Raw genomic sequence first — 19755 nt, 5'->3', positions numbered from 1 at the left:
GGTCAATTGTCTCTCTCATGGAGTCTGTTCCCAATTTTAGCAGGTATGGAGAGCGCATCTCATCTCAGTCTATGACTCAGGTGTATACACACTCAGGTGTGAGTAGACCGCTAATTCAACAACTTCAGTATCGTCCACTCACCGCCGTTCACCTTCCTTGTCGGCCCACGACATACGAAGCTGACAATCCAGTCGGGGCTGGCCGAACATGTCTCCAAACCACTTCATAATCTTATGAACGGTCCGACCAGGGAATCAAAACACCGAATCGCCGTTCTGGAAGAGGATGATGTCGAAACATTCGTCGCATTCACCGAGTATGCATATACCGGCGATTATAGTGTCCCTCGTCCCGAGCGGGAGGTCCAGGAAGAACACAAGGTTGGGGTAGTCGAGAGCTCGCCGAGTACCGCCACCTGGAGAGGCAATTACCGGACTGGTTCAATGTCGTCGACTATTCCACCCCCGGCTCCGTCGCCGCCACCACAGTTCCGTCATCGGGGACAAGCAGCGTACCAGCAGTCTGCGCCTGAACCCGAGCCGCCAGTACCTCAGCCTGTGTCCGAGCCCGCGCCCGTCGAGGTCAAGGAACCGGTTACTCCAACCTTTGCGCCAGAGCCTGAGGTGGAGTCAGCCCCAGAGCCCGAGGCTCCAGTCGAGGTAACAGAGCCGGAGCCAGAGACATACCACGAAGCGGAGACTGCTCCAGAGCCACCAGCCGAGGAAGTGCCTGCCGGCGATGAATGGGCGGTTCCGACCGAAGAACCTGCGACATGGGAACCAGAAGAACCCAAGGCAAACAAGAAGAAGGGAAAGAAAGGGAAGAAGGGCAAAAAGCAAGCAGAGCCCGTCGAAGAGGAACTTCCCGCGCCAGTCGAACCTGTCAGCCTTACGCCGCCATCAACACCACCTCCAGAAGTTGCTGCCGAGCCTGTCCCAGAGCCAGCAGCAGAGCCCGTTGAAGAATGGGCTACAGCAGAGCCTGCACCAGAACCAGAAGCAGAACAGACTGAGAACTGGGAACAGCCAGCTGAAGAACTTGCACCTGAACCTGAAGCGGCACCTGCATCCCAAGAGCCCGCACCTGCAGAAGAACAACAACAACCACCTGCTCCGGAAGGACCGATGGAAGATTCTTGGACTCAGGACAGAAGTGAAGGCACCAGCATTACCCAAGCCCAGCGCCAACGACCAATGCTCGACATGTCCTTTGCCAACCAGCAGGCCACCTCACCCTGCGAGCCGGGCCTCAACCTATGGGACGAGTTCACCTCCCTACAATACGACGAGCCAACCACCTCCAAATCCACCCCGGTCGAGACGCCAAGCAACGAACTCCCCTACATCACCTTCCACGCCAAAGTCTACGTCTTCGCCACACGGTACCTAATCCCTGCTCTGGCCCAGCTCTGCCTCCGAAAGCTGCACCGCGACCTGCTCCGACTGTCTTCGGCGGACTTCGAAACCGCCGATCTGGGTGACTCCCAGATTCTAGACGGCTTGGCAGCCACCAAGGCACAGATGGTGTTGGAGCTGGTACACTACGCCTACACCAAGACGGCCCGACTGGAGCCGATCTCGCCAACATCCGCGACACAGCTTCGGGAGAACCAGCTACGCCGACTGGTGGTTCACTATGCGGCATGCAACGTGAAGGAATTGGCACGGTATCATTCGGCGGAGGATTCGGTCTCGGCGACACCTTCTTTGCGGCCGGTGGATGCCAAGACGGATCGACTTGAGACTTCCACTTCCACTACCACTTCCCCTAAGAGTCTCCGTGCCTTGTTGGATTTGACCACGGAGCTGGCCTCTGATCTTGTCTACCGCATGATGTGAGTGGATGCTGGGATGTGATTGGGTATGAGATTGGAATGCCTAGAGTTTTGGTGTGTTTCTGGTTTTCTGCATCAAGTTGAGATATGATTTCATGCGTTGCTGCCCTGAAGATGTTTTGAAGGATCCGGCGTTCTGTTGCATTTTGCATTTTGCATTTGCGTTTTTGCATAATTTGAATTTGACATTTTCGAGGTGCATTGCATTATCTTCCCTTTTGTTCTGCATGATCTTGGCTGTTTTTTTTTTTTTCTGTTTTGTTTTGAATGAATGTGATTTTTATATTGTCCCATGGTTGTATGTAAGGTTCCGGGTGATCAGTGGGATCCCGAGTTGATAAATCAATAGACTCTCCATAGACTCCATAGAATCCATAGAATCCATAGAATCTATCGAATCCATAGACTAAGAACTCCATCGACTCCATAAGAGCCAGACCCTGAATGTGATAATGTGGATTTTTGATGACATCGTTTCATGAGTTTCATGAGTTTCATCACATATGATTCTCAGAACAAGGCTGGGCATCTTGGCGATAGATAAGCCAACTCATTCACCAATGACAATCCTAAGAATCCCTTGAGAGATGATCGACTGATCGACAAAGATCCATGTCGGAATTGGGTTCTTGGCGAGAATGGTGTCAATAGTGTTGTTTTAACGGGGGCTGTGTGAAGATAAGAGAAGGTCAGGGGAAAAAAACAGCCAAGAAATTCCGAGTACGTCAACGTTCCGAACTCCACCTCAACGTCAACTTTACAACTTCTCTCCTTGATCTTCATCCATTGCGTGTACTCTGCATAGAATTTGAAAAATGGTTCTACTACGTTGTGCATACACGCAATGGTGTTACCTAGCGATTCCTCGTGTTCACTAATCTCTTCCCTCTTCATAGCCCTTCACAGCCACCGAACTAAAGCTTGGCAGCGGACCGTCAACGATGTGTAGATCATCGTTCTTGGCGTTTGGCGTTCAGGCACGTTGGACGCGCATTGGAATCCCGGTTTAGACTTTTCTATACCTCCTATATACCCTATCGGGAGGGTTCGGCGTGAAACAAAAAGGAAATTACTGTCGGGCCGAATGAATTCGGGGTTGAGATTCATCATCTGAGTAACAGGTCTCTGATTCAAATGAATGATGTTGAACTGACACAATTCTGGTTATGAATTGTCAATCAGCCTTGTACTCTTGTCTCTCAAGGACCAGGTTATATCGATTGCCCAGAAAAAGAAACAGCGCTACGCCTCAATGATTTCTATATGTTCTTGGCAGAGTCCCATGCTCTTGACTTCACCACACCCCCTAGGCATCGAAGTTTTTTCTTGTATCTGGGTCTAACCTGCCCAGATCCGCAGTGGATCACAGTGTTTCCGGAACCCCTAGACGAACTAACCGCCACCCCCTGGTGCAGATTGGAGTATGATGAATCGTCCGAGCCCAATATCCTGGGCCGATCTATTCTTATAGATTTCTCTTAGTTTGAATTATGGAGTCGAACATGCCCGATTGAGACTGCTGGTAGGTCCGTCTCAAAGAACTCCATTGCCTTGACTACCCTTGTCTTCCTTGTATAGACTCCCTTTCCGGTTTCTAATCTTTTTTTTAAAAAAAAGTATAGTCTTGGAACTTCTTGGCTGATCTTCAGTGAATTATGGAATTATGGAATTGATATGCCTGTATACTCTTTGAATTAGTATATTAACATCTCCTCTCTCGCTCCTTCTTCCAGTTCATCCACTTCATTACATTCACTATCATTCATACTATCATTTCAATTCTTCAATTCTTTGCACTTGACTTTGCTTCTCTATTGCTTCTATGACCCATTGGTCTATAGTGTCTTGAATACATTCACTCTATACTCCTTTCATTTATGTGCCAACCTTAGGGCTTCATCTATACATACATCAAACCATCCACTCTATATACACACAATGTCCAATCCAATTCTACTAGGGGCCTACCCTAATCACAGCCAAGAGCTTCATCATCCTCCATCTGCACCAGCATCCTCTCACTCCGACATACCCTTCATGAACTCAGAGAAGTGCGAGAAGCAATACCCATTGAGCTTCCGCGAACGCCTCCGCCATTTTACATGGGCATGGTACACCCTCACCATGAGTGCTGGAGGCCTAGCCCTCCTCATCGCGAACCAGCCGAACAAATTCAAAGGCTACCGCGAGATCGGCCTCGCCATCTACCTCTTCAACCTCGTCCTCTTCTCCCTCGTCTGTTCTCTCATGGCAGCGCGCTTCATCCTCCACGGCGGAGCCCTCAACTCCCTCCGTCACGAACGTGAAGGCCTCTTCTTCCCAACCTTCTGGCTCTCCATCGCAACAATGATCACCGGTCTGGAGAAGTACTTCGGTGACAACCCTGCCCCATCCTTCACAACAACTCTCGAAGTCCTCTTCTGGATATACTGCTTCTGCACCTTCACTGTCGCTGTCGTACAATACTCCTTCGTCTTCACCTCGCACACCTACCGCCTCCAAACAATGATGCCCTCATGGATCCTGCCCGCCTTCCCAATCATGCTCAGCGGCACAATCGCATCCGTCATCTCCTCCCGCCAGCCCGAACGCGCAGCAATCCCAATCGTCACCGCCGGAATGACCTTCCAAGGTCTAGGCTTCTGCATCTCGTTCATGATGTACTCACACTATATCGGACGGCTGATGGAGAGCGGACTTCCCTGTCGGGAACACCGACCAGCGATGTTCATCTGCGTCGGACCACCAGCCTTCACAGCGCTTGCTCTGGTCGGTATGGCGCAGGGACTTCCCGAGACATTCAACGTGATGGGGAGTGAGGATACTGCCGCTGATGGACGGATGTTGGAGATACTGGCGTTGGCCGCGGGCGCGTTCTTGTGGGCGCTGAGCTTCTGGTTCTTCTGTGTTGCTGCTATCGCGGTTATCCGGGCGCCGCCGACGAACTTCCATCTCAGCTGGTGGGCGATGGTTTTCCCTAATACTGGGTTTACTATTGCTACTATTACCCTTGGGAATGCGTTTGATAGTGCGGCGATCAAGGGTGTTGGTTCGGCGATGACCATCTGCATTGTCTGCATGTTCATCTTTGTCTTTGTGAATCATGGTCTCGCGGTCTATCGTCAGGATATTATGTATCCTGGTAAGGATGAGGATACCTCGGACTGAGATGCTCTTCCGACCGAGGGATTCTTGGTTCTTGTGCTCTTTTTTGGTTTCTTGTCACTTTGGGCATTTTCTCGGCTTCTTGCACAACCTTTCTTTGCATTCTTTCGTCTTATTTCATTGCACACACTTCTGTCATCTCTCATTGTTGTTATTTTTTCGTTCTGATTTTGATCTTGTTGATTTCTGCTCTTTCATCTCAAAAGCGTTCAAGCACTCTGCCTTTGTTCTGGTCCTGTTGGAACTCTTCTGCATCTCCGGCGTCTCATGTCTTGTCTGATCTTCCATTTTCTTAGCGTCTACGTGTCAATAGAATTAGAACGAGAATAAATAATTTCATTGCAATCATTTGATAACTACTTAGTGATACAAAAACAAAGACCAAGCCCTTATGGACAAGTATGGAGTTCAAGAACCAAAACAAAAAGACAAGTCACGCGACCATAAAGCCCTACCTTGAAATCGTCATATGCCAAGAACACTACATTACACTACACAGGAGAAAAAAAAGACCAAAGTCCAGCCAGGAAAAAAAAAATACATTGAAAAGGCTCGTCTTGGCTTCATCCCGAAGGATTACTGGACCCCAGCACCACGATGAGGTGCGAGCCCACGCTGGGGAAATGGCAAATAGATGGCGAGATAAATGGTAGAAGACGTTGCATTCCAACATGGTAGCGAAGTCCCTCTCTTCACTTCCCAGCCGGCACCAGGTTTCCCCAGGACCGGTGGGCAGAAGGCGGGGGATAAATATGGAAGATGGATGGGTGGGAGGACATTGAACAAGAGATGGAAAGCAAGGTGTAAACAGACGTCAGATATAAACAAATGTCACAAAGATGTCATAGATGGCAGGCTCGTCTTGGCTTCACCCCGAAGGGTTACTGGACCCCAGCACCACGATGAGGTGCGAGCCGTCGCTGGGGAAATGGCATATAGATGGTGAGATAAATGGCAGAGGACGTTGCAGAAAGAAAGAAAGAAAAAATGAAGAACAGACATGGTGACAACGTCCCTCTCTTCACTTCCCAGTCGGCACCAGGTTGCCCCGGGACCGGTGAGCAGAAGGCGGGGGATAAATGATGAACAAGAAACCCAAAAGATGAAATGTAAGATGGTAAGTGGGAGAGGGGAGGGAGGGGGTGCAGAAAGATAAAGGATGAGGGATGGGGAGGAAAAAAAGAAGAGTTGGGGAGTTGAAGAAGAGAAGAGGAAAAAGAGGGGGAGGGGGGTATTTATAAAGAACAGAGTCGATGGCCTCAGGATACACTTTTACCTGATCACCTGGGCAATTTGTATGTCACCATTATGTCAATGTCAATATGTATGAAGTATAAGTACAAGTGGAAGTAGAAGAGAAGACAATGATATTGAATCCTATGTAAGAGATTGTCACCTTGCTCTAGCAAGTTTTGTTTGGGTATCATGATGACAGGAAAAAGCAGTCTTTTGCCGCACATGGCTTCGTCGCGGTGGAGCGACAGGTCGAGGTCATGCTCGATAGTCAAGCCTTGAAACGTCTTGAGCTTCTTGGAGCTGGCGCGCACTGGACAGACGGCCAGAAGCCCGCGACGCCGACGGCATCTGATGGACTACCATGTGGCCCCGTCCGTTGGGAAGGAGTGAACTGCTGAGGCGAGACTTCCAGAATTGTTTGGCAAAGACGGCCCTCAGAGTGCTGGTAGACTTGGGATGAAGTGCGAAAGCCGTCCACATCAGCTTAAGCAACCTTTCTGCCGACGTTACCGATTCCACGGCCGACAATGCTGACAATCACATCTCCATCTCCATTGTCAGGTGCGTCACGGATACCCCAGCCGGGCGCACCGAACTTGGACAGATCACGAGCGAGCTGGATAACGTTGGGATCAGCAATCACTTCTCGGCCAACCTGCAGCCGTCCAACATCCTCCGAACCCATGGTCATGAGGGTGAACATGGTTGTGGCAGCCGCAGGAGCCACACAACCTCCCTTGGCAACCGTCTCCAGAAGCTGGAATGCACACTGCTTTCCAACTTCCTCGGGGGCTTGACCACCCTGTGGCGGAGAGGCCACATCAGCTGAGAAGAGGCAACCTGTGGAAGACTCTGCCACCAAGGACAAACCAAATCCAAGGCCGATCTTCTTCTTCGCCTGGGGGTTGGTCTTATCCGGGGCTGGTACCAAAGGCGCAGATGCAACGTCGGAGAAGATATAAGTATCAGGGCTAAGTGGGTTGAGGATACCACGGGCGGTTTCAATCATGCGAGCGTTGTTCGAGCCAGACACACCAACCGAGTATACAACACCACGGATGCGCTTGATGCGGCCGGCGTTCATCAAGTGCAGAGTCTTCGGCAGACGGACCTGGTGGCCAAATACGAGCTGCACTTCACCACCACCACCCCTGCCGTTGGGACCGGTGTTTGAGCGTTTCAGGATACGGAGCTCGATGTTGTTGAATATACCGAATTGTCTGTACAGAGGAAGGATCGCAGTGCGAACGCTGTCGACGGACATATCTCCAGTCTGCGTCGACGAGGTGATGACACCGGGTCCTGTGAAGAGCACCTTCATGGGTGCTTTGGCGAAGGGGGCCAGTAGGCAGAGCGGGATCAGGAAGTAACTGAGTCCGCGGCTACAGTTTGACGGAATCTCGTAGGTGATCATGCCGCCGCTGGCTCCAGTACCGGCCGTGCTGCCAGTGACCAAACCCGGCTTGTAAACAAGCACGGTACCTGTGTATGAGATCTCCATTTGAGAGCCATTGGTGATTGCATCTAGGAGGCGGAGGAAAGAAATTTCATGAGGCGCAAGACCCGGATTCGTGGGCGACGAGGAACGAATTTGCGAAATGTGGACTGTGCGGCCGGTGAGGGTGGACAAGACCAAGCGATATACCAGATTGTGATGGGATGTAAACCGGAGGGGGGTTGAGAGGTGGCCATTTTGTGTGGTTGGTCAAGACTCTCGCCGTTAAACACTGTAGTCTGGCTGTTGGATTCGAGATATGAAAAAGAAAAATTGACGGAGGGAAGTTGATCCGGGCCGATAATTAAGTCCGGGGTGGAGCTGATATCTCCGGGGATCAGATCATCGTTTTTGATTTCTGAAGGTTCCGACCTCATGCGACTTTTGCAACAAAAACTTACAAAGTAGACTCTGAAAAGATCTGATCTTGGTATATTCACAATGCTTCTTCCGGCGCTGAACATCCCCAAATGGTAAGCCTGATACTTGATACTTCGCGTATATCTTACAATACCTCCCCCACTATGTGATTCATCACGCGACTCATAAGCAAGCTATCCTCCAACCCAATAGCTAACAATATCTATCCAGGCTTGAAGAAAACTCCCATCTCCTCCAACCACCAGTCAATAACTACTGTGTCTACCACCCCTCAACACCAGCCACAGCCGGCTACACAGTGATGATAGTGGGCGGGCCCAATGCCCGAACCGACTTCCACATCAACACAACCCCAGAGTTCTTCTACCAATACCGGGGATCAATGCTCCTCAAGACAGTCGACAACTCAACCACACCTCCTAGTTTCCAAGATATCCCTATCCATGAAGGCTCGATCTTCCTGCTGCCCGCGAATACCCCACACTGCCCCGTGCGCTTCAAGGATACTGTTGGTGTTGTGATGGAGCAGCCGCGGGCTAAGGATGCAGTCGATGCTATGAGATGGTATTGCAAGAACTGCAAGGAGATTGTCTGGGAGAAGAAGTTTGTGTGTGTTGACCTGGGGACACAGGTTAAGGCTGTGGTCGAGGAGTTTGCGGCTGACGAGGAAAAGCGCAAGTGTAAGGCTTGTGGAGAGATTGCGGCGTCGAAGTACCAGGATGGGGAAATCGTGCAGCCGCCGACTTATCCTGAATAGTGTATACTGGTCAAGTGAATTGGAGGGTGAGGTTGGTGAGGCCGTAATTGTAATATTGTTCGGTCATGAATGGTTATGAGTGACGAATCCGACATACTTTGAGATGGTAGTATGAATACAAATTAGAAAAAAAAAGAATAGAATGAAATGGATACCCTCGACATACCGTGTTATCCAAGTCTAGGTCAAGATACAACGGAATATGAAAAGTTGTTTTATACGACATCTTATTATGACCTAGGTTATGGTATTTATTACAAGCACACAGCTCCCACCGTGTTGCGAATCCTCTTCCTCCCCCCGAAAGAACACCATTTATTAACCGGGGTAACCGACCCAACAATCATGTACTAGAAAAAACACCCCATAGATGCATACAGCGGAGAGCTGCAATCTTGTGTGATGCACCGAACTCATGCCCCAATATATCCAGAACATTATTCATCAAGCGGGCAGTCGATACTTTCATGGCCATCTCGTTCGCAGAGAGCACACCACTTAGACTCATCGATAACTCCCGATGATTTACCGGCAATGGGAGCCATGGATGAGCTCACGGATGAGCTCAGCCCGCCGATGCCCTTCAGTCCTTCCATCACCACATCCCGTCCTGTCTTTAGTGCAGGGGGGTATCGGAATTAATGGATGAGGCTTTGGTCTGGAGGGGTTCGGTCTTCTCAACTGGGTGTTCATCGGAAAGTTCATCGGCAGCATCATGTTTGAGGTTCTTGGCGTTCTGGCCAGAGCCGAACATGCTGGTGCAGTTTAGGATGTCATGGCCGCCTGTTTCACAGATCTCGCACCACATGGTGTCCTCGTCGGAAGAGCGTTCAGATTCATGCATGGTCTCCAGTCGCGATAGAGAAGAGTTGGAGATACCGCGGTGGTGGCGGGGCTCCGAAGGAGCATCGTGCCAGTCGGTCGGGACCACTGTACGGTCAGAAAGACGGTTGGGATTGGGGTTGGGGTTGGGGTTGTTTGAGTGATTGGAGATATTACCCGCAGAGTGCGAGGTCCTGTGTTGCTTTGGTGAAAGAGTGATGGTAGAGCTGCGGCGACGACTACCAGACTGCAGGTGCATTTCTTGAAGTTGACGCTCTAGCTCTTCGATCCGATTGTCTTTGCGGTTTGTAGTTTCTTCCACCTCTTGCAGTCGAATCTCGAGCTGACTAACGTGCTCCGGATTATGATCATGATCTGCAGAGCCGTTCTGTCCCAAACCTGCCGCGCTGGGGTTTCCGCGACTCAATGAATGAATGATGGCCTTGAGTCCTCGAATCTCATCATCCTTCTGGTCCAATTCACTACTGCTTCGAGGTCCGTCAGCGGCAGCATGTGCATCTTTCAGCGCAGCGACAGAGTGATCACGCTCCTTCTTCAGCTCCAACTTGGTGCGTTCAACTTCACCGCGGAGGAACTCGACTTCGGCCCGAGCCTCGGCCTCTCCACGCCGAGCGTCCTCGAGGCCTTCCTCTAACTCCGAAACAAGCTCTTCCAACTGCTTGAGCTGCTGCGCAACAACCTCGACATCTTCGCCGCGGTCCAGCAGTTCTTTATTCTGCTGCATAATCTCGTCGATACGCTGTTCGTAAACGCGTTCTGTTTCGGAGGCTGCGATCTCCAATGTATCGAGGGTGCTTCTGAAGTCTGCGCGGTGGACGTCGAATTCCGCCGTTAATTGGTTAATCCGCTCGTTGCGTTCGCGTAGCTGTGTACGGAGCGACTGACCCTCCGATCCCTCCATCTCCTCCAATGTCTTTTGGAACTCGGTCAAAGTCCCCGACTGCTCATCGAGCTGCTTATCTCGGTCCAGAAGCTGCTTCTCTAGACTTTTGATCTGATCCTTCAAGTCTTGAGTCTCCGACGAGAGCGGCCGGCGGAAGTCCGATGGCCGTCCATACGACGAGGAGTCATCATCCACACTCAGTCGTGACGAGGGTCTATCGGACAGCCGAGATGGTGCCTTGACGGGGCTACGCATGGCGCCGTTCATCCCACTGGCCCTGGATGCTGCCGATGGTGTACGCAGGCCGGCCAAGCTTAGTTTCGGAGGAGGGGGCACGCGCGGGGATTCGGGTCGAGGGAGCGAGGGTCTTCGGACTCGAGGGCGGGGGTAGCAAGAGCTGCACCGACAGATTTGCTGAAGTTGACGGGTCCCCCACGTGCAGGAGTGGTTGGGGTAGATATATTCGAGGATCGCCTTGTGACATATTTGCTGTTGTTCATGGGAACGAATATGCCAGAACCCGGGATTGAGGTTGTAAAGTACTTCCGGCCATCGACATCGCCACTGTTTTTGCCTCGTTGCGCATGTTCGGAGCTCAGTTCAACACCTGCGAATCGTCCGGCCTTCCCCGCTACCGATCCCAAATATTTGACTGTCCCATGCATGCCACCGGGGACATTCACCACGTCACCGACCTGTACATCATCGGGGTGCGCCATTGCGGAGGGATATGGACAATATGAATAGAAAAAAAGAAGAGAAAAGGTGGGATGCAGCTTTTAAATAAGAGGTCCGGACGAATATCAATAGCCCCTGGAAGGGTACAGAAGTCAAGGGTGTAGAGGGAGCGTTAGGAGAATGCAAGGATATTAAGTTGACGGCCCAACTTCCATGATTAGGAAGAGAGGGAAAAAAAAAAAGAGAGACAAATGAAAAGGACAGACCCAACTAGTTCCCAGCTGAACCAGTTAGATTATGAGAAAAAAAAGAAAGAGAGAATGATCGAGAGATCGAGAAATCCAATCTAACAAGAGAAAGGGGGGAAGACAAGACAATAAATAAAAGACTCCACTCCACGTAATGCCAGCCGACACCTTCAACTTCCACCCATCTTTGCATATACAATCCTTACCTCTCTCTGTATCTCCAAGACATCTATCGACGATCTTGTCTATTCTGTACTAAATCTTGCGCATCTACCGTACCGGACGTTCCCGGGGCCCCGGCATCTCTACCTCTACCTCCTACCATCGCATTATACACCATGGCGCAATACTTCTTCGACCTCCTGTATAACTTCACGGATTGCATGTGTTGCTTTCCCAGCTCTCCGCAGCTAAAGATCAACAACCGGAGTTTCAAGCTCCTACGTTTGTTAGGCGAGGTATGGATATCCGATAACGGTAGCTGCAAGCTGGTCTGAACTGACAACGTAACAGGGTGGATTTTCCTACGTTTACCTAGTCCAAGATAAAGCGAGCTCCGAATTATTTGCGCTGAAGAAGATCCGCTGTCCTTTCGGCCAAGAATCCGTATCACAAGCCCTGAAAGAAGTCGAAGCCTACAACATCTTCAACTCCCAACCCAACATCATCCACTCGATCGACCACTGCGTATCCACGGAATCTGGTTCGAAATTCAGATCCGATGGCGGAGATCCGGGCTCGAAGACGGTCTATATCCTACTCCCATACTACCAGCGCGGTAATCTCCAGGATGCCATCAACGCCAATCTGGTCAACCATACCAAGTTCCCAGAGAAGCGGTTGATGGTCCTGATACTCGGTGTTGCCGATGCGCTTCGTTCGATGCACCAGTATCGGGTGAAGAGCGGTTCCGCGGCTGCACGAAAGGCGAAGGGTGTTCGGAGAGAAGGCGAGGAGGTAGACGAGGAACGGACCATGCAGATGAAACCGAAACGGAGGCCTAGCCATCGCGTAGCGGAGGACGAGGATGAGGAGAATGCGCCCCTGATGGATGACGAGGTCACCCGGAGTCAGGAAGGTGTCGAGGATGGGGACCTGCGCCCCTATGCGCATCGAGATGTCAAGCCTGGTGAGTTTCCATTTTGGCTGGTGCAGAAATTCCGAGTCGACTCGACGGGCTAACTAGCGTTATAGGAAACATCATGATCGACGACAATGGGCAATCACCCATCCTGATGGATCTGGGCTCTTTGGCGCCCAGCCCCATCGCCATTACGTCGCGCTCTCTCGCCTTGGCGGTGCAGGATACCGCAGCAGAACACAGCACGATGCCATACCGCGCACCGGAGCTCTTCGATGTCAAGACAGGGTCGATCATTGATACCAAGGTTGATATCTGGTCGCTTGGGTGTACACTCTACGCCTGTCTTGTGGGCAAGAGTCCCTTCGAGGCACGCAGTGAAGAGACCGGTGGTAGCTTGAGCATGTGTGTTCTTGGTGGTGACTGGCGATTCCCCGATGAGAAGTCAGGTGCTTCTAAGGGTAAAGCCAAATCGGGCGAAAGCGAGGATGCATCCAAAAATGATGAGCCTGCGATCAGTGCACCTGTCAAGGACATTGTTCGGAGGTGTCTCACTGTTGAACCCTCGGAACGGCCCGACATTGATGAGCTTATTGAGCTCATGAAGGGTGTTATTGATCAGATGCCTGAAGATGACGTGGCTGGTCCATCGCACTAAGATCTACTTTATCTTGCGTGTTTCCTGTTTTGTCCGCGTTCTTTTCCTTTGACCGGCAGGCTCCGTATGCGTGCGATTTCTTTAGGTGTACATTATGAATGCGAATTTGAATTCATCCCAGGGCTGATCATTATGTTTTTGCTACTTGGAGTTATGGAGCGTGTCTATTGAGTTGCAACCTATAATTCCATTTTGATATTTTATTTGTTACTTGCTCGCGTCGTTGCTCTCTCATGTCTCATGGATGAGGTCGAATAAACACTCCGAGATGGCTTCATGATGACGAAATGCCGGGCAAGTCCACGCAACCCAAGCAGATGTAGACATCTCTAGAGATCACTCCATCAACTTAAGCTAAACAGCATCCAGCACAATGAGTAGCACCTTCGATGACAAGACACAGGGGGCGGACGTGACGAAGATGTTCCCAGAGCGGGTGAAGCAAAAAACATGTACCGCCACAACCCCTAAAGAAACTCGTATATAAACTAACCAATTTCCCACGATAGTCCTAATAGCCGGTCTCAAACGAGGCGATCTCGCAGCCACAACGGCCGACGCCCTCGCCCACGGCGGCGCAAAGACTATAATATATACGGGCCGCTCCGAGTCCGAACTGCAACCCGTGATCGACCACATCAACCGGAAGTACAAAACGGTCAAAATGATCTTTGTGACGGCCGACCCGGGTAGCCTGAGTTCATTCCTCGAGGCAGCACATACTATTAAAACCATGGGCGTGTCGATTGACGGCTTCATTGGGTTTCCCGATGTCATGGCTGTACCGTGGGAGCTCACGGCAGACGGAGTCGAGTCTCATTTCCAGAAGAATTACCTGTGTTATTTCCTGCTGTTGAATCTGCTGTGTGATGTTATGGGACATCGGTCGAGGGTTGTTCTAGTTACGTCTAGTTTGCGGAATGAGGCGCCTGCGCCCTCGTGGGATGATTTGGAGTTTGAGGTGAGCTTGACGCCTTTTTTTTATATGCTTGTTGGTGGTATATGCTGAGTTAGGTAGAATGGAGAAAATTACCATAGTCTCGATGGATATTCGCAGTCGATGCTTGCGATCATCTTGTTTATCAAGTCTATTGCGAAGAAGTATCGTGGATCGATCGCTGCGTTTTCTGCCAATCCTGGAAGTGAGTCCGAATTGGTGAATTGGTGAATCTGTTTTCGGTAATCATTCTCATTGGATCCAGATACCAAAACCAACGTTCAGACATACGTTGCGTGGGATGAGATCAAATCCTGGCTGCAGCGGAAGAAAGAAGGTATGTCCCCGATAACAGATGAGAGCCATTTGATTTGACAGGATATCTAGCCGGTGAGGACATACCGGTCCTTTTACAGCAAGCCCCGAAATCACTTGCGCAGGGTAGTGCCACGGTATTGCGCGGATTGTTGGATCCAGGGCTCGAAGGTGAGATAGCCAGATAAACAAGGGTGTGTATGCATTGTTACTGATTGGTGGATGTGAGGGTATCAGTTCAATCTGGAGCCTTTCTAGACCATTGTCAGATCCCCAAATTACCGCATCTCGACTTCCCAACGGGGGAAGAAAGTGCAGAGGCGTTATGGAAGCGAAGCTATGATTTAGTCGAGGTGTTTCTTTCTTAAATAGGAAAGTAATCTATTGCCTTGTCGGTCTCGTTGGTCTGATAAGCATCCTAAGCATCGGACTAAATACCGATGTGCTCCATATATTCCACGTTTCTCATTTAATTGGAGAATATTCGGATTTTGAAGCGATAATGATTGGTTGAATAGATACTCCAAGATATTCCAAGACGATATAAGCCATATAAGCATTCATATCATATACTATTTCAAGAATATCAAAAAATATCAAAGAATATCAAAACAATAACCTCGCCAAGACCCAGTTTTGCGGGGAAGATAGACTCCAACTTCTCTTATCTTTGTGTCTTTGCGTCTTTGCGTCTTTCTGTCTTCTCTTCAATGCAATCGAGATGTCGATCTTCCCATTTAAGACATGTCTCCTGTCCCCTTATCTTTATCCCTTTTCTCACATATTTCCTTAAACTCTTTCTTCCTACCAGAACCATCTTTCATACTTGCTTGGCCTTAGTTTTTTCTGAATCAGTCACATACACATATCGCATCGGAACAGTACCCCACCATGGCGCCAGTCATCGACAGCTCAGTCGTCCCTGGCACTGTAACTCTAGTAGACGTGAATCATGTCCTGCATACCCGGCACTTGGACCACGGAGACCGTGACATTGTATTGATCCCTACCCCATCAAATGACCCAGATGACCCCCTCAATTGGTCTCAAAGGCGGAAACTTCTATCAACTGCTTGCGTGAGCATGTGAGTACAGATTACAACAACCTGACCTAGGGATCGGTGTTGATATTTCATATTTCTAGCTATACGATGTTCGCGGGGATTGCCTGCTCCGTCGTTTACTCAGTAATTACACCGCTCCACGAACAGACGGGATTGCCCATCAGTACCCTAAACGAGGGAAGCGGATACATGTTCTTGTTGGCCGGATGGGGCTTGCTGTTTTGGCAACCTTTCGCTATGCAGTATGGCAAGCGGCCGACATACATATTATCATTGATAGGAATTTTGGTACCTCATCCTGAGTCTGTTGAATATTTGAGAATTATAGCTAACAAATCCAGGGTATGACGATGTGGGGGTAAGTGAAGTATTATGTTTGCAATGAGACAAGACTAACACCGTCCAGACCATACGCAGGCACTGAAGGACAATGGCTCGCGCGAAACATCGTCTTAGGTTTCTTTACAGCACCCGTGGAAGCGCTTCCTCAGATCTCTGTCACGGATGTGGTAAGTTAAACCCACCTTAGGAAAGAACCCAACGCTCACACAACAACAGTACTTCACCCACGAGCGAGGAACTTACATGGGACTTTATGCATTCTTCTTAGCAGGAAGTAACTACTTTGCGCCGGTCATCTGCGGCTTTATTGCTCAGTACCAGGGCTGGCGGTGGGTATTCTACTGGCCGAGTATCTTCCTCGGCTGTGCAATTATCTTCCTCTTCTTTTTCTGCGAGGAAACAAACTACATTCGCGCGCAGCCCGAGCAGCCCGACGAGCCTGGCGCTATCATAACCACAGAATCTCCAAAACTCAGCTCGGACGGCGAAAAGGAGAAATCCGCGGCTGTTGACATGGAAGCTGCCACTGGAGTTAGCATTAGGTTGGGCCACACCAAGAAGTCGTATGTGAAGAAACTGGCGCTCTGGGGACCGAGCCAGGAGCAGAATACGTTGGTCCGGCGACTCTGGCAGTGTATTTACTTCCTCTCGTGGCCCGTTATCTTCTATGCTGGGTATGGATACAATGTTCCCGGATTTGCTATACAGTTTGACTAATATGCACACAGCTTCTCTTACGGATCCTACCTGGTCTACTTCAACATCCTGAATGGAACAGCTTCTATCATTCTCGGCGGAGAGCCATATAACTTTGGGTCAGTCTGATTATTTTGTTACTTGATGAACGAAGCTAACCTGTTCCAGATCTTCCATGGTCGGTCTGAGTTATGTAGCACCCATCATCGGTGTAATCCTGGCGTAAGATCTCCAGCTGGGCCCAATACTATAACCAATACTGACAGAAATAGATCCTTCTTCACTGGCCGATTCAGCGACTGGCTCACTATCAAACTTGCCCGCCGGAACAATGGCATCATGGAGGCAGAGCACCGTCTCTGGCCCTTCCTCGTTTGCGTGGTGCTTGTGCCTTGTTCGCTTATCCTTTGGGGTGTGGGTGCTGCTTATGAGATCCACTGGTTTGGACTCATTGTTGGAATGTGCATTCTGGCCTTCACGAGCACCTGTGGCATCACACTTAGCGTCAATTACTTTATTGATAGCTACCGAGAGCTTAGTGGTATCGCCATGGCCAGTGTGATTCTGGTTCGCAATACCATGTCTTTTGCAATTGGATATGGGTAGGTTTTTTCTCGAGTTCTAGCCGAAGACAAACACTAACTTCATTTAGTATTACGCCTTGGATCGATAATATGGGGTACCAGAACTGTTTCATTTCTGCTGCCTTTATTGGCATGGCATGTGCTTCAGTCTTCTTCGTTATGATCCAGTTTGGAAAGACATTCCGCGAACGATCCCGCGAGCAGTACTGGAAGCTTGTCCAAGAGAACTGGGAGAAGGGCATGTGCAATTAGAATAGATGTACAGTCATATTCTACTTGCACAGGTTTCAATAAATCATCCATTCAATTCAAATATCTATTGCACAGGAGTCTGTTCCTCAGCCAGATGAATAGCCCCTTCATCATCATAAACAATCTCCCTCACCTTCACTGACCTCAAATGATCAACTCCCTCCGAAAGCTCACAGTCATGATAAAACAAGTACCACTTCCCCTGGAATTCAACAATGGAATGATGCGTCGTCCACCCAAGCACCGGATCCAAGATACGTCCGCGATAGGTAAACGGACCCCAAGGCGAAGTGCCCGTAGCATAAGCCAAGAAATGTGTATCACCGGTCGAATAAGAGAAATAATAAGTTCCCTGATACCGATGCACCCAAGCCGCCTCAAAGAACCTTCTCTCATGGTCGTCCGCCAACAAAGGCTCCCCAGTCTCCGGCGCAAGAATAACAACCTCCTTAACCGACGACGCCAGCGAAAGCATATCATCCTTCAACAACGCGACACGCGGACACAGCGCGCGAACACCCTCCCCAGCAGGCTCATGAGGTCCAGACAAACTCTCATCGAAAACTAGTCTCTTCTTGCGTCCATCAACACCACCTTCATCCCCATCAACCCATTCCCCTTCCCCATTCTTATCTTCATCCTTCCCTTCAACCCAACACTGCAACTGCCCACCCCAAATCCCACCAACATAGAGATACGCCTCTCCACCAGCATCCTCATCCACAAAGACAGCAGGATCGATACTGTACGTCCCCTGGATATAATCCTCTTGCGGGACGAAGGGACCTTCGGGTGCATCAGCGACAGCGACACCAATGCGGAAGATTCCCTTTTGATCACGGGCCGGGAAGAAGAGGTAGAATTTGTTATTTTTTGTTGCGGCGTCGGGTGCCCAGAGTTGCTTTGAGACCCAGGGGATATCTTTGTCGCGGAGGACGACGCCGTGGTCGGTTACGGGGCTGGTGATGGTGTCCATGGAGAGGACGTGGTAGTCGGCCATATCGTATTGGTCGCCATTGTCGTTGAAGGCGATTGTTGTTTCGCGGTCGTGGCTGGGGTAGATGTAGAGTTTGTTGTTGAAGACGTGGGCGGAGGGGTCGGCCGTGTAGATGTGGGAGACGAGTGGTTTGGACATTTTGGTTGGTGAGGTTATAGATAGGGCTGAGTGTATATAGAAGGATGGAAGGAAGAATTGGGGTATTTCTGGGGATTGAAGGATATTAATATTTGATTCTTTGCTATTCTACCATTCCTACTAGTAGTCAATTACCCCATATTCTCCCGTTCTTCCCCTCATTATCCCCATATTATCCCCCTATTAGCCTCCTATTAGCCTATGTCTCGTCTCTACAACTCTTTTTAACCGACGGCTAAATCAACATTCCGGGGAAATTATAGTATTATAGCCTGGGTGTTCTATATTTTATATGTATTTATGTGTATTTTCGTATATAAATATAAATTGAATAGTTTATCGAAATAAATTCAAATTCACTTCAAATTCCACCGATGCGACTCCTCAGCATATGCCCTCTGTAACGCCTGCTGCCACTCCAATTCCATCTGTCGTAGTACTTCAGCTTCACTCTCACTCATCTTCTCATCATTCCCATTCCCATTCCCACTCCCATCCCCCTCATGCCTATCCATATCCATATCCTCCTCCTGCTGCTGCTGCTCTTCACATCCCCTCAACCCAAAAAACCTCCCCAACCTCTTCAACCTCGTAGGAAGATCAATAGTCTTCTCCTCCGGCGTCCCAATCCACGGGGGAATACAAACAGGGTAATTAAACGTAGCCGGGACAGGCGGGTAAACCTGATGGAAATGACGGGCGAGATTATCGACCTGCTCCGATGTCAGAAGGTTGTAGGCCAACATATTTGGTGGGAAATCTGGGTGTGGCAGGCCTGTTTCGCAGTTGACGAGGGGCCAGAGGTGGGAGGAGAGATGGCGGAGGAGGGGCAGGAAATGGGGGTGGAAGTTGGGACTCTCGCGGAAGAAGATTGCACGGTATTCGATTGGAATGGGGTCTCCAGTGGACTCTATAGATTTTATGCTTGGAGAGGACATGCTCATTGGACTGGGAGTGTCTGCTAGGGTTGTGGTAGTTGAGGTGGTGGAAATGGAGAGGGTTCGCTCGGAGAGCCAGCTGATGCTGTGAGGGGAGTTGGGGGTTGGGGGATCGTTGTCCATTTGGTTGGTTGATATGTTGATATGTTGATATACTTAAGTGAATAATAAAATAAAAGTATACTCTATGTTGGATGTTGTAGGAACGAGGCAAATCGAGGAAAGTAAGGAC

General features: G+C 49.8%; 13 protein-coding genes across 13 annotated transcripts; 8 read left to right on the top strand and 5 right to left on the bottom strand.

The window, feature by feature from the left end:
- Nucleotides 1-17: 17 nt before the first annotated feature.
- N7487_009657 (uncharacterized protein) lies at nt 18-1839 on the top strand (the record flags this gene model as incomplete). The annotated part of the gene is made up of 2 exons (XM_056877387.1): nt 18-43; nt 129-1839. 2 exons carry the CDS (start codon nt 18-20, stop codon nt 1837-1839), a joined length of 1737 nt encoding a protein of 578 aa, XP_056725967.1.
- Nucleotides 1840-3773: 1934 nt separating this feature from the next.
- Nucleotides 3774-5653, top strand: N7487_009656 (tellurite-resistance/dicarboxylate transporter family protein; the record flags this gene model as incomplete). The annotated part of the gene is made up of 2 exons (XM_056877386.1): nt 3774-4969; nt 5551-5653. The coding sequence occupies 2 exons, from the start codon at nt 3774-3776 to the stop codon at nt 5651-5653; spliced, it is 1299 nt and encodes a 432-aa protein (XP_056725966.1).
- Nucleotides 5654-5671: 18 nt separating this feature from the next.
- On the top strand, nt 5672-6083 carry N7487_009655 (uncharacterized protein; the record flags this gene model as incomplete). Its single annotated transcript, XM_056877385.1, is given in 3 exon segments — nt 5672-5728; nt 5849-5942; nt 5959-6083. 3 exon segments carry the CDS (start codon nt 5672-5674, stop codon nt 6081-6083), a joined length of 276 nt encoding a protein of 91 aa, XP_056725965.1.
- Nucleotides 6084-6364: 281 nt separating this feature from the next.
- On the top strand, nt 6365-6634 carry N7487_009654 (uncharacterized protein; the record flags this gene model as incomplete). The annotated part of the gene is made up of 2 exons (XM_056877384.1): nt 6365-6381; nt 6436-6634. The coding sequence occupies 2 exons, from the start codon at nt 6365-6367 to the stop codon at nt 6632-6634; spliced, it is 216 nt and encodes a 71-aa protein (XP_056725964.1).
- An 86-nt stretch (nt 6635-6720) lies between these two features.
- N7487_009653 (RNA 3'-terminal phosphate cyclase-like protein) lies at nt 6721-7928 on the bottom strand (the record flags this gene model as incomplete). Its single annotated transcript, XM_056877383.1, has 2 exons — nt 6721-7841; nt 7904-7928. 2 exons carry the CDS (start codon nt 7926-7928, stop codon nt 6721-6723), a joined length of 1146 nt encoding a protein of 381 aa, XP_056725963.1.
- A 244-nt stretch (nt 7929-8172) lies between these two features.
- On the top strand, nt 8173-8869 carry N7487_009652 (3-hydroxyanthranilate 3,4-dioxygenase; the record flags this gene model as incomplete). Its single annotated transcript, XM_056877382.1, has 2 exons — nt 8173-8204; nt 8323-8869. 2 exons carry the CDS (start codon nt 8173-8175, stop codon nt 8867-8869), a joined length of 579 nt encoding a protein of 192 aa, XP_056725962.1.
- A 616-nt stretch (nt 8870-9485) lies between these two features.
- On the bottom strand, nt 9486-10862 carry N7487_009651 (uncharacterized protein; the record flags this gene model as incomplete). Its single annotated transcript, XM_056877381.1, has 1 exon — nt 9486-10862. The coding sequence occupies one exon, from the start codon at nt 10860-10862 to the stop codon at nt 9486-9488; it is 1377 nt and encodes a 458-aa protein (XP_056725961.1).
- A 47-nt stretch (nt 10863-10909) lies between these two features.
- N7487_009650 (CAP-Gly domain-containing protein) lies at nt 10910-11314 on the bottom strand (the record flags this gene model as incomplete). The annotated part of the gene is made up of 1 exon (XM_056877380.1): nt 10910-11314. One exon carries the CDS (start codon nt 11312-11314, stop codon nt 10910-10912), a length of 405 nt encoding a protein of 134 aa, XP_056725960.1.
- Nucleotides 11315-11859: 545 nt separating this feature from the next.
- N7487_009649 (putative serine/threonine protein kinase ENV7) lies at nt 11860-13260 on the top strand (the record flags this gene model as incomplete). The annotated part of the gene is made up of 3 exons (XM_056877379.1): nt 11860-11979; nt 12035-12650; nt 12716-13260. The coding sequence occupies 3 exons, from the start codon at nt 11860-11862 to the stop codon at nt 13258-13260; spliced, it is 1281 nt and encodes a 426-aa protein (XP_056725959.1).
- Nucleotides 13261-13633: 373 nt separating this feature from the next.
- On the top strand, nt 13634-14700 carry N7487_009648 (putative oxidoreductase, short-chain dehydrogenase/reductase family; the record flags this gene model as incomplete). Its single annotated transcript, XM_056877378.1, has 5 exons — nt 13634-13712; nt 13770-14221; nt 14279-14402; nt 14463-14534; nt 14585-14700. 5 exons carry the CDS (start codon nt 13634-13636, stop codon nt 14698-14700), a joined length of 843 nt encoding a protein of 280 aa, XP_056725958.1.
- Nucleotides 14701-15403: 703 nt separating this feature from the next.
- N7487_009647 (putative MFS transporter) lies at nt 15404-17450 on the top strand (the record flags this gene model as incomplete). The annotated part of the gene is made up of 9 exons (XM_056877377.1): nt 15404-15597; nt 15657-15864; nt 15918-15934; nt 15983-16085; nt 16135-16592; nt 16647-16733; nt 16783-16836; nt 16887-17216; nt 17267-17450. The coding sequence occupies 9 exons, from the start codon at nt 15404-15406 to the stop codon at nt 17448-17450; spliced, it is 1635 nt and encodes a 544-aa protein (XP_056725957.1).
- Nucleotides 17451-17514: 64 nt separating this feature from the next.
- N7487_009646 (glycoside hydrolase family 43 protein) lies at nt 17515-18585 on the bottom strand (the record flags this gene model as incomplete). The annotated part of the gene is made up of 1 exon (XM_056877376.1): nt 17515-18585. The coding sequence occupies one exon, from the start codon at nt 18583-18585 to the stop codon at nt 17515-17517; it is 1071 nt and encodes a 356-aa protein (XP_056725956.1).
- Nucleotides 18586-18941: 356 nt separating this feature from the next.
- On the bottom strand, nt 18942-19646 carry N7487_009645 (uncharacterized protein; the record flags this gene model as incomplete). Its single annotated transcript, XM_056877375.1, has 1 exon — nt 18942-19646. One exon carries the CDS (start codon nt 19644-19646, stop codon nt 18942-18944), a length of 705 nt encoding a protein of 234 aa, XP_056725955.1.
- Nucleotides 19647-19755: the final 109 nt, after the last annotated feature.

Source organism: Penicillium crustosum (genome assembly GCF_028827405.1).
Source record: "Penicillium crustosum strain IBT 35664 chromosome Unknown utg000004l_segment0_segment0, whole genome shotgun sequence".
Classification (NCBI taxonomy): domain Eukaryota; kingdom Fungi; phylum Ascomycota; class Eurotiomycetes; order Eurotiales; family Aspergillaceae; genus Penicillium; species Penicillium crustosum.
The sequence above is the reverse complement of the archived record's forward strand: the minus strand, read 5'-3'. Positions and strand labels throughout refer to the sequence as shown.